At 44.6% G+C, this 15,046-nt stretch overlaps 1 protein-coding gene across 1 annotated transcript; it reads left to right on the top strand.

Moving 5' to 3' along the window:
* Positions 1–945: 945 nt before the first annotated feature.
* LOC138162173 (chymosin-like) lies at positions 946–14,520 on the top strand. Its single transcript, XM_069089235.1, has 9 exons — positions 946–1,001; positions 2,700–2,862; positions 4,358–4,479; positions 4,901–5,015; positions 7,801–8,000; positions 9,724–9,837; positions 12,035–12,179; positions 13,117–13,215; positions 14,267–14,520. Exons 1-9 carry the CDS (start codon positions 946–948, stop codon positions 14,402–14,404), a joined length of 1,152 nt encoding a protein of 383 aa, XP_068945336.1. The 3' UTR covers positions 14,405–14,520.
* Positions 14,521–15,046: the final 526 nt, after the last annotated feature.

Genomic DNA, 15,046 nt, shown 5'->3' with positions numbered 1-15,046 from the left:
CCTTCTCTCTGTCTCTGTCCCTCTCTTCTCTCTCTCTGCCTCTCTCTCTCTATCTCTGTCTCTCTGTTTCTGTCTCTGTCTGTCTCTCTCTATCTCTCTGTCTCTGTCTCTGTCTCCTCTCTCTCTCTCCCTACAGTTTGATTCTAACAACTAGGGACTATGATGACAAGCCATGACAAATGTGACAGGTCTGAATGGGGCCATTCTAAACCCCCAGTTACTCTCTTCAGAGGAAAAGAAAACACCTGGGGCTGATGAGAAAGGGTTTCCAGTGGTCATAGAGTCAGAGCTGGAGAGGGTGTGTGTTCATGTCAGGGACCATGGTGGTTCTTTGCTATACAGACCAAGCCCCCTTTGAGGCTCTACTGCTAGGCTAAAGGATTTCATGTAGTTATGGGTAAATCCTCACTACACTCCATGCTTGAGTTGCTACTTTAAATAGCAGATCAAGTCCCACCAAACATAACTATTAAGGCAGAGATGGGGGGAGTCCTGAAGAGAGGAAACTTTCTCTAAGGGCTCACTGCAATCCATCTGGTGTTTCAAACAACCCTTTCCTAATAGGTTAACTTAGGTGCACTGGAGTGCAGGGAACTGTTTAGAAAATGAAAGGCAAATCAGAGGAACCTAAGTTGGCATTCCTCCCCCCAAGTTGGTCAATAATATTTTCCCTCTCTCTTTGAAGTTCTAGGAAATGATGTCATTCATTTTCCTTATCACTCTATGTGAGGACCAGGTGTGGGGCAGCCCTTGGAGTTAGGGCACGCGGGGTGGAGAGGGTATCTTAATGGGTATTTTCAGAATTGCCTCTAATCTGGGGTGATCTCTGTGACCTCTCAGCCAGAGGTGGGTCCTTTCCCTTCTATAAAAGCAGCTAAAGGGCTTAAGGGAGAGAAGAAAGCAGTTAGTACTTCCACAACTGCAGCGCTTGACCGAAGCAGCAAGATGAAGTGCCTTCTGGTCCTTCTTGTCATTGTCGCCTTCTCCGAATGCATTATCACGTAAGTCTTGATACTTCAGAGAGTTATGGATCTCCTGGGGCTGGAGAGAAACCTCAGTGAGAAGAGAAGGAGCAGATCAGAGATTGGGGCTTGCCTGATGCCTCACATGAACAAATGAGGAGTCTGTGATAGGAAATCCTGCATTTCCCCTTTTAGTCTCAACACCCTAAATCTTAGTATAGTCTTTCTTAAAATGTAACTTTCTGTGGACTGGTGAGACATAAAGAAGAATGAATTCACTTTTTTTTCCACATTTCTTTTGTAAATAAATATCCATAATCCTTCTCTGAATGCCCAGGTACCAAATATAAAGCATAGTTAGGTACCAAGTGCTCAAAAAAGTCCGATCTTCCTTTGGGTGAGGGGGAAGCAGGATCTCTGAAAAAGATCAGGTCTTAGACAATCCATAGTTGTTTGTTTGTTTGTTTTTAACATCCTTGATACCACATCTCCTTTACATTGAACCCAGTGGTTCTAGAACTATTGGGCCATGGGCAGGGCTTTGAAGCAATGGCTGTCGTCAGAGGGAGTCCCTGAGGAAAAGTTTTAATCAAAGCACCCGAGCCACATAAAAGGCTGAAGCAATAACATTCTGGGGTGGTTTATAGAGGGCCTTCCAGATGCTGTTTCATTCTGGTTGTGAGTTGGTGTTTGCATTTGCCATTCCATTTCCCAGAAGAATCTTAGCAGAGCCTGGGCCAGCTAATGGAGCTGCCATCCCAATTCCAGATTAGTTCCTGAGTCCGATGGGAACCAGTAGTAGAGGACCTGAGGTTAAGGAGGAAACAATCAGAGGATCAGAAAAGGGATGAGATCCAGGAAAAAGCCTTCCTCACACCATGTGTTAGGAGCTCAGTAGGAGAAAGCTCCAACATGCTTATGGACGATTGCCAGTTTCAAACCGGGCTTCACGTCCCACGATATTGCCTTTCTTTGGGCCCTTTTAGCTTCAGCTGTGTTTGAGGGAAAGGGATTTGGAAACAATTCCCTGGACTTTCATTTATGAGATCATGTGAAGGGCCAGAGAAGAGAACAAAGATGATGATTGTACATGAGTTCCTTTTGAGACATAAAGAGAAAGAGCAAAAAGAAGTAACTTAACATTTAATTTTTTTTCTTTAAAATTGCTATTAATCAATAATACAATTTTAACCTTTTTTTTTGGCTTTTTTTTGGAGGGGGGAAGGCTGGGCTATTGCAGTTAAGTAACTTAACCCAAGGTCACACGGCTAGTAAATTGTAAGGGTCTGAGGCTGGATTTGAACTCAGGTCCTCCTGACTCCAGGACCCGTGCTCTATTCACTGCCCCACCTAGCAGTCCCACAGTTTTAACCTTTACAAAGGACTTTTACATTTCTACCTTATTTTATTCTCACAATGGCCAAAATGATAGACAAAACCATAGCTTTACATATATATCATCGATTTTAGAACTAAAATATAATTTAGAATACAGTTCAATTATTCCATTTACCTGCCAGAGAGGTTTAAACAGTTTATTCAAGGTCATACAGTTAGGAATAGCCCAGGTGGGACTAGAACCTAGGTCTTCTGATTCTCTATCTAGTACTTTTCCAATCATACCACTCCACACTGCGCCAGGGCCTGGAAGCTTCAGGATTTGGGTTTGGCTGACCCTCGTAGGGAAGGTTGGCTGATTATAGTAGAGACACTTGGCTAACTCATCTTCAACTGCAGAAAGGTGCCTCTGTTCAAAGGGAAGACGCTAAGAAAAATCCTAAAGGAGCGTGGCTTGCTGGGAGACTTTCTGAAGAAGCATGAGTACTCCCTCAGCTCCAAGTACCGACACCATCACGAAGCTGCCAAGGCTGTAGATGAACCCTTGACGAATTTCCTGGATGTGAGTTGCTTTGCTAATGACAACAGAAATAATAATAATAATGATAATAATAATAATAATAATAATATTAATGATAATGCTCCTCTCATTCTGTCTGCTCCTGGAGTTCTATCAAAGATGCTTTTAGTGAATAAAACAGAATGATAGCAAGATTGGAACTTGCTCAGACCTGTTTTCATTTGACCCTAATAAAAAATGATGAGAAGATTGAAGTGATCATTATAATAATAGCTGCCATTTATTTAACCCTTTAATGTTTACAAAACACTTTATATACACTATCTCATGTGGTTTCCTGGCTCTTTTTGCCCAATGGCTAAGTGCCCTCGAACCCTACGCTTGAGTTTTCTCAGCTGCTTTTCCTGGTCCCCTCCCATTCTATTTTTCTCTACTTCTCATGGAATTAGAGAATTCCTTTGGGTCATGGCATAGTCTAGGAAAGATTCCCAAACTTGCCTATCTACCAAAGTCTCTCTTCCAATTGCCAGTCACTCATCACCTATTATTGGATACCCTCATAGGCATCTCAAACTCAACATGCCCAAACAGAACTCACTATCTTACTTCCTCCTCCAAACTTCTTTAGTAATTTAACCCAGCATTGAAGGCCCTCCACACTCTCATTCAACAATTTTTCCAGACTTTTTTCATACTATGCCCCCTCACAAATATTATATTCTAGCCATACTGGACAGACTAGCCATTCTGTGCATTTATTATTCCATTTTCTGCCTCTGTTGACATGTATGAATTATTTTTACTCGGAATCCATTCTCTCCTCATCTCCACATCTCAGACATCCTTCCTTTTCTTCAAGGCTCACTTCAGGTGCTGACTTCTCCCTGAGGCCTTCCTTGATGCTTCCTAAAAAAGGAAATGTCAAAAAATCTCTTGGAAACCCTTTCTAGGAAGGGACACATTTGGTACCTGGGAATATTTTTTCTTGATTCATAACCTCACTCCTTCCTGTTGCAGCACTGAATGACCCATTTCTTCCTATTCTGCTCATAGCAGAGGTAGAGAACAGTTGGTCCTCCCCCTCCCACCCATCCAGAACATGGTCCTCATCTTCACCCTGTTTTGCTCACCTTTACAGAACCTTCTTTGGTGCTTCTGTTCCTGTCCTCAGCCTGCTTCCCTAATCTTCTTGCTTTCTACTGTCCGTGCTTCCATTTCTGTGTCTAGGTCAGTCCCTTCCAACCTTTAACTTGCGTACGTAGGGAGTCCACCAGCAGGCAGGCTTAGGCACAGATGACATGAGTTGTGTGAGACCTGCTCTGCTTGGTCCATAGGACATCACCAGGCCATCACCAGGACTTTGAGATATTCACCATGCCATTCCTCCTCTCTCCATCTCTAATCCTCCTGAAGTCCAAGTCAAGTCAGAAAATCTGGCAGACATAAAATCCAAGCTAGCCTCTCGTTCCATCCCTTTCTTTGACTATATACAACGCTGGTATCACCATCCCAACATGTGATATTCTTGTATCTGCAGAGTCAGTACTTTGGAAAGATTCACATTGGGACCCCACCCCAGGAGTTCACTGTGGTGTTCGATACTGGTTCCTCTAATCTCTGGGTCCCTTCAGTCTACTGCAACAGCGCCGCCTGCCGTAAGTAACCCAATTCACCTAGGGCCCAGACTGGCTATGTGGGCAGGGCTCTAGAGTGGAGACTGAGACCAACCTAGACAAAATGGACATAGATGAATTTTTTCTGGTTCAGCTTATTCGTGCTACTTGACTATATTATTGGGAGGGATCATAGGTGGGATGGGAAACTGCATATTGAATGGAGTGGGAAAGAATGATTTCTCTTACTCGATTCTCTGTGGACCTAGTAGAGAGAGCGGAGGAAGAAAGAACCAATTTGTAGTAGCCAGTAAGTTTTTAGTCCTTATTTTCAAAGGTCAGCTAGATTAACACAGTGCCTGGCCCTTAACAAATGCTTGTGGACTGACTGACTGACACATTAATAGTAAGTAGAAAAGTTTTGCACAACGTCCACCCTGAACATGGGCTTGTATTGTTTCAGAAAGCCACAACAGATTCTCTCCTTCTAAGTCCTCCACCTTCCGGGGCACAGACGAACCTCTGTCCATTCAGTATGGTACTGGCAGCATGCAGGGAGTCCTGGGCTATGACACTGTCATTGTGAGTATGGCCTGAGCAGAGGATTTCCCACCCTTCTCTGTCAGGGCTGACCAGTGGGTGCTTCCTGAGCCAAGCACGGTTCTTCCAGGAAGCATGAAGCACTTTTGTTTGGCGTCTGGTCCTGCCCACCCAGAAGGCTTGTTGTGGGCTGTGGGGGGAGCTGGATTGAGAATGAGGTTTCCTAGACTGATTTGCCAAGTTCCCCTGCAGAACTGTTAACACACAGAGCTCTGTGGGTTGTTCCTTTCCCAATAAAACCCCCATTCCCACTGAGCTGCACAGCTCTTAGATGCTCAGCATCACTTCCAGAGATTTCTCTGGGGCTTCATATCTATTGTGTCCTAAATCCTTCATCTCATCTTTCCTTGTTATGGTTTTCCCACCTACTGTTCCTGTTTCACAGAATCAAAATCACAGGATTTCATATTTGGAAGAGATCTCTGCAACCATCTGGTCTAAGCCCTGCCCAAAAAGAAACCTTTTTATATAGCCTATCTGACAGGCATCCCTCAGCCTTTGCCTAAATGCCTCTAGCGAGGTAGGGGAGGGTGAGAAGCCCCGAAGGCCACTTTGGGTCAGTTCTGATTAATGGTAAGTTTTGCTTAGCTTAAACCTAAATTTCCTTCTTTGCAGCTTCCTTCAGGGAAACAGAAAAAGTCTAGTCCAGGGGTGGGGAACCTGCAGTCTTGACGTCCCATGTGGTCTACACGAAGCCCACCACTGGTCTAGTCCTCTTTCCACTTGATAGCCTTTCAGACACTCGAGGACTGCTGTCACATTCCCATTAAACCTTTTCTTCTCCAGACTAAACATCTCCAGTTTCTTCAACCAATTCTCACACGTCACGGACTTGCAGCCCTTTACCATCTTGGATGTCCTCTTCTGCATATAGTTTCCCTTTGGCCTATAGCCTTTTCTATTCCTGTTTCCCATCTTTTCTGGGAAGTAAAACATTCTCTCATAAATGCAGTCCCAGGATGTCTCACTTGTGCCAAAAGTTTTTCTTCTGGACTCTTCTATTGCGGGGCCTTCCATTGGAATTGTTCCTACTTATGTCAGCTTCGGGGCAGATCTGCTCTCACTGTAATCCAATACCCTGGCTTCCAGGGAGTTTGGGTTGTCACTAGTCAAATGGAGATATAGTGGGTGAGTTCCGCTTTCGTTATTTTCCCATCTCCAGTCTGGTTTATGCATTTTCAGTCTTTGCAAGTTCCTTATGATTCCATGAGAGCAAGCAAATAGAGTTGAGAGCAGACAGTCTTTTAGAATCATAGAGAGATACGGGAAAACTTTTTTTCAGTCAGATAAATGTCTCAAGTCTTCCAGGAGAGGTAGCTGTTCTTTTCTTTTTGCCCTCCTGGAATGGGATATCTGAGAGCAGAACTGTTTAGAGGATCAGGTTTTACCTCGATGAAAGGGGAGCATTTCTTAAAGACTATAACTATCCCAAGGTCGAGCTGGCTGCAGAAGGAGGTTACAGGTTACCTCTTTTTAGAGATTTTCAAGTGAAGGATGGATGATCGCCCCTGACATTGGTGATGGCCGTTTTGGCCAAGTATGGGTTGGAGTAGAAAACCTTTGAGGTTCTATCAAGTGTAGTCCTTCTTCAGCCATCCAATCTGAAATTTGTCACCTTGAACTCAAAGAGTTCCTTCTTGCGGCCAGTCAAATGGCTATGTGTCCACACCCAGTTTAATTAGAATCCCACAAAAAGCTCCTCATTTTCTGACATTACTAGTTTGATCGATCTTCTGGCTTTGACTGGGTGGACATACTCATACATCTGACCTCCTGGGAATCTCATGTAGGCAGAGTATACAAGCAAAGAGAGCCCAGAACTTCTCCTCAGGGAGTAAGTTACCAGGAAGTTGGGACCTTGAGCTAGTTTCTGAAGCATCCAGGGCCTTGATGGTCTGTATAGCATCAGCTCCTAAATGGCTTTGAAATGCTAATTTCCCTTTTCTGAGTGTCCTATTTCCTTTGCAGTCTGGAGCAATTTGCCTTTTTTCTTTGCTATTTTTGGTGCAGGATAAAAAAACCACCCTGTGCCTGTTGTCATATTCAATTACAGCAGCTTCAGCTCCTCCTTTATCACACATCCACCCACCTGGGGAGGCTGGGGAGAGACACCCTAGGTGTTGTGTCTCCTCGAAAGTCTCGTTCGGCCAGAGGAAACTGAGACTGGCAGGGTGGAAGAGAGAGGAGGGAGGGGGGAACACCAGCTTGGGTTAGCAATGTGATCAGACCCTGTCAGGTGGTACTGATGTCAGGACAGCATGGCCCTTCCCTGCCTCTCTCATCCCTTCCTCCCACTTGACACTTCCCTCTCTCCATGCTAAGAGCACCAGGACTTGCCTTCAGCAAACACACTTGTTGTCCTCCTTCTCCTTGTCATCCACTCTCACTTCACCCCTTTCCTGTTCTCCAAGTCTTTAAAATTCCTTCAAAAGGTCAACACAGAAGGCGTTAGGAGAATTTAGCTCAGGTGGGGCCCACTTCTGGCTCATGAGTCTGTGAGGCCCCATCCAGGTAAGTCCCCGGGATGCTAGGTAACGAGACCACCTTTCAGGAGCATCAGGTCACTGCCCTACTCTCTTCACTGCTGTCAAAGTGCCTGCCTGGTCTCTGTAGTGGTCCTGGCAGAGGTAGAAATTTCAACACAAGCTCTGCTCCTTCTGCCCATACTGGGGCTAGCTGCAGCCAGGGATCTCTCTCTGGTGATGGTTTGTAGTTGCTAACCGGATGTGGGACAAACACAGAGTGATTGCTTGCTGTCCCCATTCAGGTCTCCAATATTGTGGACCCTGACCAGATCTTTGGCTTGAGTATCCAGGAGCCCGGCGATGTCTTTACATACTTTGAATTTGATGGGATCCTCGGACTGGGCTACCCCTCCCTGTCTGAGGATGAGGCTATGCCTGTCTTTGACAACATGATGAACAAGCACCTGGTTGCCAGGGATCTCTTCTCTGTCTATCTGAGCAGGTAATTGACACTTTCATATGGGATCAGACATAACTGATTTGCTGGGAATCCTTTACCAGGATTTTAGGGGGTCCCTCCTCATTGTCATTTTTTATCCTCTTCTATCCCCTTTGGGAACACCTAGCAGTTTGGGGATGGTTGCTATATAGATATAAGACCGTACATGGAAAGTGCAAACCACTGTGGAAGAAATGTATCAGACTTCTGATATTCAGTGTCATTTTCCATTTGTAGAAGTAAAATAAGTCTCTACTACCCTCACCCCAGTGTCCTTAACACTGTGCCATACTTATAAAAAGGTGCTCATTAAACATTTGCTGTTGGTGATGATGAAGAAAATTAACAGGAAATAGGGATAGACCAGGATCCACTATTCCAAGAAGAATGACAGGAATAAGATTACAGATAAAAGAGAGTAGCAGGAAGAGTTGAAAGAATATAACATCAAAGGAACTTGGGAATGTTTGAGCATTCCCTAAAAAATGAGGCGGTTAGAGTTAGATTTCTTTCTTCCCTATATAAAAGGCAGTTTTCATACACACAAAATTAAACTTTAGGAGTGTACAATATGCAACAGGGTAATTGGAATTCATGCGGTAGCCAGGGGTGGAGAGAAAGAAAATCAGAAACAGGAAGGATTTGATGTAGTTTGGAAGGACCACAGAGGGCAGCCAGAAAGAAATAGATTCTCAACCAGAAAAAGGCCCAAGATAAGGGAATCAGCCTCCTCACTGGAGGGACTTTTTCCTGGAAAAGGGCATAGGGAAGAAAGCCTTGTTGGAGATATGTGTCTGATTGCAGAGGTATGCTGGAACCAGCTCTGATTAACTTAAGAATGATGCTTGTGAAATGTTTGGTGGGGGGCCTTTATGCCTCAGAAATCAGCAAATGCGACAAATCAGAGTTCAGTTGATAGTTTATTGTTTAGATTTAAGAAAGTGTTGGGGAAAAAATGTAAACAATGCAGATCAAATTTAAAAGTGGGTATATATTTTTTTCTTTTGGAGACTTCAGTTTTTAGATATTTATGAGCATACTACTGGGTGTGAGATAGATTCCAGGGAAATTTAGAGCTTCTGTATCGGGGTTCAAGGGCCTATGGAGGGTACAGTTTCAATCCGAAACTGAGAGATCATGCCTAGAGTCCTAGTTCTATTTGAACTGGGTGTCCCCAAGGGTTGAGGCTGAAGAGGGAGGTGGGTAGCCTGAGGGAAACAACTTCAAATCTTGAATGTTATATCCACTTGAATTTCTCTCTGTAGGTCAGAAAGATGTGTGTCCTTATAAACCACGTGCACATATGTACTTTTACTCCTCTCCCATTGCTGAGTGAGGTTACTAGAGAGTGATAATGGCTAAAGACAGTCTACAGAGTCATCGAGCCTACAAGGGACCCTTTGAGACTATCAGGTCCAATCCCGTCGTTTTGTCGATGAGGACACTGAGGCTGGAGCTGTAGTGACTTTCCCAGGGTTCCACTGTGGATGTCTAAGGCAGGCTCTGAAATGACACCTTCCAGACAGGAAGCCCAACGCTCTCTGCACTACACCACACCCCTTCTCAGGAACAGAAGCCGAGCTTTCTTGGGTGATGACAGCAGAAGTGGGTGCTGGTAAACGGGAGGCTGGAGATCCAGCCTCGTCTGATTGTAGACCGTCAGAAGCTGGGGTCCTACAGGTGTCTTTTACTTTGAGCTAAGGTGTGTGACCTTCTCTCGTTTCAGAAATAATCAGAAAAGTGTGCTCATCCTGGGGGCCATCGACCCATCCTACTACACTGGCTCCCTCCACTGGGTGCCTGTCACTGAGCAGGGCTACTGGCAGTTCTCTGTGGACAGGTAAGGGAGGGATCTGAATCTCCCGGTCAGAGACTCAGAGACTCGCCACTAGGCTCAGAATAAAACCAGGATCTTCAGATGCAAGGCCCCATCGAATGGATCAACAAAATACTGTGCCGAGTGCTAAGGAAACAAAGACTCCCTGCCCTCAAGGGGTTTATATTCTATCAGGAGACATGTACCTAAGGATAAACAGAGCAGACAGAAAATCATTACAAGGTAGGCTAGGGAAGGAGGACACGAGCAGAGCAGCTTTGTGAAGGTGGTGATGCTTAGGCTGTCTTGAAAGAAATGAGGGTTCTAAGGAAAAGGCGAGGAAGGAGTTCATGGGGACCAGGCAGTGTCATATGTGAGGAACAGCAAGAAAACCAGCTTAAACTGGACCATAGAGTGTAGAAGGAAACTCAAAGTCCTAGGACATTGTAGTTTAGAGGAAGGTGTTCCGGATAGCAAAGCAGAAGATCTGAGTCTCAGCCCCGCACTTAATAATTGTATGACCTCAATTCCCTCATCTGTAAAACGGGACTGATAGTTATCTTATGGGGGCATTGTGACATTCAAGTGAAATCATACCTGTGAAAACCCTTTACATGACAAAGTCCCATACAAATGTGGTATAATGTATAATATTACAATATATAATAATTACACAATTATATTGTATAATAACTATTATACAAAAAGGTATTCACTATTATAGGTTTTTCCTATTAGCATTTAAATTAGATTCTTCAAAGCAACATTATATTTGAATAAGATATTTTTATTTTGTGATTTTACCTGTTGCTCATTGTCGACAGCAAAAAAAGAACCCCCTCTCCCCAATTTTTAAAATTTGGTTGTAGGGGCAGCTAGGTGGCACAGTGAATAGAGCACTGGTCGTGGAGTCAGGAGGACCTGAGTTCAAATCTGACCTCAGACGTTTGACACACTTAGTAGCCTTGTGACTTTGGGCAAGTCACTTAACCCCAACTGCCCTCCAAACCCCCCCCCCCTAAATTTGGTTGTGATTAGAAGACACCACCACTTACATCCCCCCCCCCCACTTTCTTTATTCATTTGTTTCATAACTTTGCCCAGAGCAATGACTTTTCTCTATGGTAGTTGTTATTCTATATAACTATAACTACTCACATTGCCATACATTATGGGAAATGATTCTCCCAACAATCCTGTGAAGTAGATAGGGCAAGAATTATCATTCCTATTTTACAGATGTAAAAACTGAGGCTTGCAGAGTTGGAGGGATGTGTCCGATCACTTCAGTGGTAGAACCAGTCTAGTATTCTTTGAAACCACAGAACTCTTCTCTCTCAATGTACAGTCCTTATGGACCATCCGCAGAGAAGATACTGGTATATATACAATTCATCAAAGTGAATTAAAAGTAATTTGAGAATTTTTCAAATACTTCAAGATACCACCAAACCAGAATTCGATAATCTCTGGTCCAGAGTAACAGCTTTCGTTTGTACTTTACTAATGCATTGTGACTTTAGGTAACTTTGCATTGAAGAGTTTGGTAGAATTTTTTTTAATTTTTTGAGAAATATTTATGAGTGTCTTGTGATGTGCCCAACACTGTACAAGGTATGACAGAGAATACAAAAAGTTGGTAGATGTGATCTTGGTCTTTAGGGAGTTTATAAGAAATAAGATCTACAGGGAGACAAGACCTAAAGCTGAAAAAAAAAAACCTTGATAATAAAAGCTAACAATTATATAGTACTTTAAGGTTTGCAAGGCACTTTACAAATACAAATGAGATCATTTTATCCTTACAACTACCCTAGAAAGTGGGTGCTATTATTATTTCCACTTTATAGTCAGACAGAGGTTAATGACTTGTCTAGGGTCACATAGCTGGTAAGTGTTCAAAACAGATTTGAACTCAGTAAGAGTATGTGGTATCTATACATCCTGCTTCCAAAGGAGTTGTGGTAGTGAGTACAGTTTCATCTTTGAGACTGACCCATAGACCATGACCAGCCTGCTGAGGTCAATCCCAACTTTAAATGTGTTACTATCCAAAGGAAGGAAAATCTGTAAAGGAAGCTGGCTCCCTTTCCTTGGTCTCCTCTCTGGGGTCTCAGCTCTAGCTTTGGGTCCTGTTTAAAAAACAAATAGTCTTTGATGTTAATAAGAGAAGCAGGTAAGTTTCAAAGTTGAATTAAGCAGCTTGTCTGACTTCTCCTAGCATCACTGTTGACGGCCAGGTGGTGGCTTGTGATGGTGGTTGCCAGGCCATCTTGGACACTGGCACCTCTCTCTTGGTCGGTCCAAGCAGTGACATTTTCAACATCCAGAGTGTCATCGGAGCTACCCAGGACCAATATGGAGATGTGAGTCCCCCAGCTCAACCTTCAGAGATGCTTCTGATATCTCCACTGGCTTCTTACTATCTGGAGAGGAGTCAGTTTCCAATTACCTAAACTCACCAAAGAAATTTAGCCAGTGTGGAAAACAGAAAGATAGAAGAGGGGGTTTCTTGGTACTCAACTCTCCTTAGTATCCATGTCCTGGGCTCTGAAATCAGTCAGGCAGGCAGTCAACAAGCATTTATTAAGTGCTATCTGTGCTAAGCATTGGGGATACAAAGAAAGGAAGAAATGTCCCTCCCTACCCCAGTTCACAGCCCAATGGGGAAGGCAACATGCAAACACTGTGTGTACATACAAGACATATACAGGCTAAGTGGAAGTTATCTCAGAATTATCCTCTGTTCTGTAATATAAATTTAAATGCTTAGACCCCAAGTACACTTGTGCCAAGACCCTGTCTTCCTCCCTCCATCCCACTGCTTCATGCTTTCTCAAGGACCACCCCTGCTCCTGTCATGAACCCTCAAGCATTATGGGGAGTTTGTTGGTTTTAAAAATACCCAAGATTTCGCATCCCCCAATCAGGAAAGCACTTCCAGGATCCCTCCCTTAAGTCCATGCTGGCCCTAGCTGGTGCTGTTGTCTGCTTTCAAAGGCCAAAGTAAATCCTTTAACTACGGACAGCTCTTTGTCCTGAGCTGGAGTATCTATCTAACTGGGTTTGCCCCTTTCCTAAGGCTCTTGTCCAGAAGTTGGGACATGGCCTGGGGGTAGCAGGGGGATTTTCCTTATGACTCAAACAGTTCCTTCCTCCCTTCCCGGCCAGACTTTCTTGGCCCCAGAAGTTTCTGCAGGCTTTCCTTCCTCCTCCCCCAGGCTCCCCTTTTCTTCTGCTCTGCTGGGAGGGCTGCACATCTTATCTCTCTCTGAAAATCCTCTTGGAATATTTTTTTTCCAGTTTGACATCAATTGCAGCAGCCTGAGCTCTATGCCCACAGTCGTGATTCACATCAATGGCAAGAAGTTCCCTCTCCCTCCCTCAGCCTACACCGATCAGGTGGGAACCTCATGGGGAGACACTTCTTGGGGAAAAGTGGGAACACGGGGAGGTTGGTCACCAGAAGGTGGCTTGGACACAGGCTGAGCTACCTGCATGGACAGGATGTTTCTTGCCTTTGTGGTATAGAATGGTAGAACCTACACTAGATTTGGAAACCTGAAGTCTGGGGTCTAGTTCCGACTCTGCGATTTGGGCAAGTCATTCGTACCCCCAGAGCTTTACTTATCTCATCTGTAAAATGGGGTGATTCTGATACTCCCACTTGATGATTTTATTGTGGGGAAAGTGCTTAGTAAACCTTACACTGTAGAAGTGTGAGCTTCTTTATCACTACTCTAAAGGTAGTCCAGGCCAGGGGACCATGGGCAAGGATCTGGGAAGCCTTAGGCCTTGTGCTTGAGGAAGCCACTGGGAGAGACAGGACTTGAACTCCCATTGCTTAGTCTTCCCCTCTGCCCCCTTTCACTTTGGCCTAGATTGTCTGTGGTTTTCTGGAGGCTCTGATCCCATTCCCTCATCATGCCATCAGACTCAAAGCAAAATGTTCTATTCAACACTGGTATGACCCAGGAGCCAATGTGCTAGCCGCACAGCCCAGCCTCGGGCCTGCCAGGCTCTCCTCCACTGGTCAGTTGGTCCAGCTAGCCTGGATCAGAGACAAGAATGAGCAAGCCAGACAAAAGAGGGTTTAGTAGGACCAGACAGACAATTCATAGGACCTTATATTCAGATAGCCCTCCAGAGATTACAAACAGCTTTTACCTAGAGTATACCCAGAGTGATGTTAAATGATTTAATGAATCAGTTAACTGGGAGCCTGGATGCATGGTTCTAGTACAAGCACTGCTTTCATGAATTTCACTGCTTCTGGGTTTCATCTTAAATAAAAGGGTAATGGCTTGCTTGGCCCAGAGTTATCACTATGGTGATGGATATGAAGGAGTGGGGCAGGGGAGGAGGAGAATCTCTTGTGACTGTGCAAGGCCTTACTATTGTTGGAATGAGGCAGGGATCACCCCCACTGATACTCTGCTTTGGTCTTCCCTAGGAGGATGGACTGTGTACCAGTGGTTTCGAGAGTGACGGCAGTTCTCAGCTGTGGATCCTGGGAGATGTCTTCATCCGAGAATACTACAGTGTCTTTGACAGGGCTAACAACCGTGTGGGATTGGCCACAGCAGTCTGATGGAGACAATGAACTCAGCTAAACTCACCCAACTTTACCCCATTGATTTGACCAAATCTCAGAGAGAAAACTTGGTGCCTCAGGATGCCCTTAATAAAATATCCCTTATGCACTAAGTCTTGCCTTCTGACCTTTTCTGTGGCCTCTACAACTTGCACATTTTCAGGGGTGGGCAATGGGAGATCATGGGTGTGTCCAGTTCAGCGGCTAGGCTGCCTTGGTCCTTGCAGAAGGACAGGAGGAGAAGGGGCCTAATGTGTGGGTGACAACCTTCATTTAGCAAAGAATCCGTGTCAAAGCCAGATTCCTTTGTCCCATTCCTGATTCAGCACAGTTTCTTCCCGTCCTCCGATTTTCCCATTGCTGGAGATGCACTGTGGAATTTGTGGCCCCAGTCAGGGTGTGTCATGGAGTCAGAGAAACAGGACTAGGGAAAGGGAAGTTAGATGAGTAAGAAAAAGGGCCAGAAAGGTGTTTTCCAGTGAAATCACTTAAAATGAGCGCATACCTCCAAGGTTCAGACCTGGAGGAGAAGCTTTATAAGGAACACAGTCCTGCATCATGAGTCAAGAGGAATTTAATGAGAGAAGATCTGTTGCTAGTAGTGGGAGTGAGATCTTGATGGGATGGAACCATTGAAGG

This window comes from Petaurus breviceps, unplaced genomic scaffold (assembly GCF_028583685.1).
Source record: "Petaurus breviceps papuanus isolate PSGF00001 unplaced genomic scaffold, PetGlider_PUasm1.0 186, whole genome shotgun sequence".
In the NCBI taxonomy this organism is placed as follows: Eukaryota; Metazoa; Chordata; class Mammalia; order Diprotodontia; family Petauridae; genus Petaurus; species Petaurus breviceps.
Note: the sequence above shows the minus strand (reverse complement) of the source record. Positions and strands in the feature narration are given on the sequence as shown.

Coding starts and splice junctions, on each gene's coding strand:
- LOC138162173 (XM_069089235.1), top strand. CDS start 946: ATGAAGTGCCTTCTGGTCCTTCTTGTCATTGTCGCCTTCTCCGAATGC. Junction 2,863..4,357: donor CCTTGACGAATTTCCTGGAT/GTGAGTTGCTTT, acceptor TTGTATCTGCAG/AGTCAGTACTTTGGAAAGAT. Junction 8,001..9,723: donor TTCTCTGTCTATCTGAGCAG/GTAATTGACACT, acceptor CTCTCGTTTCAG/AAATAATCAGAAAAGTGTGC.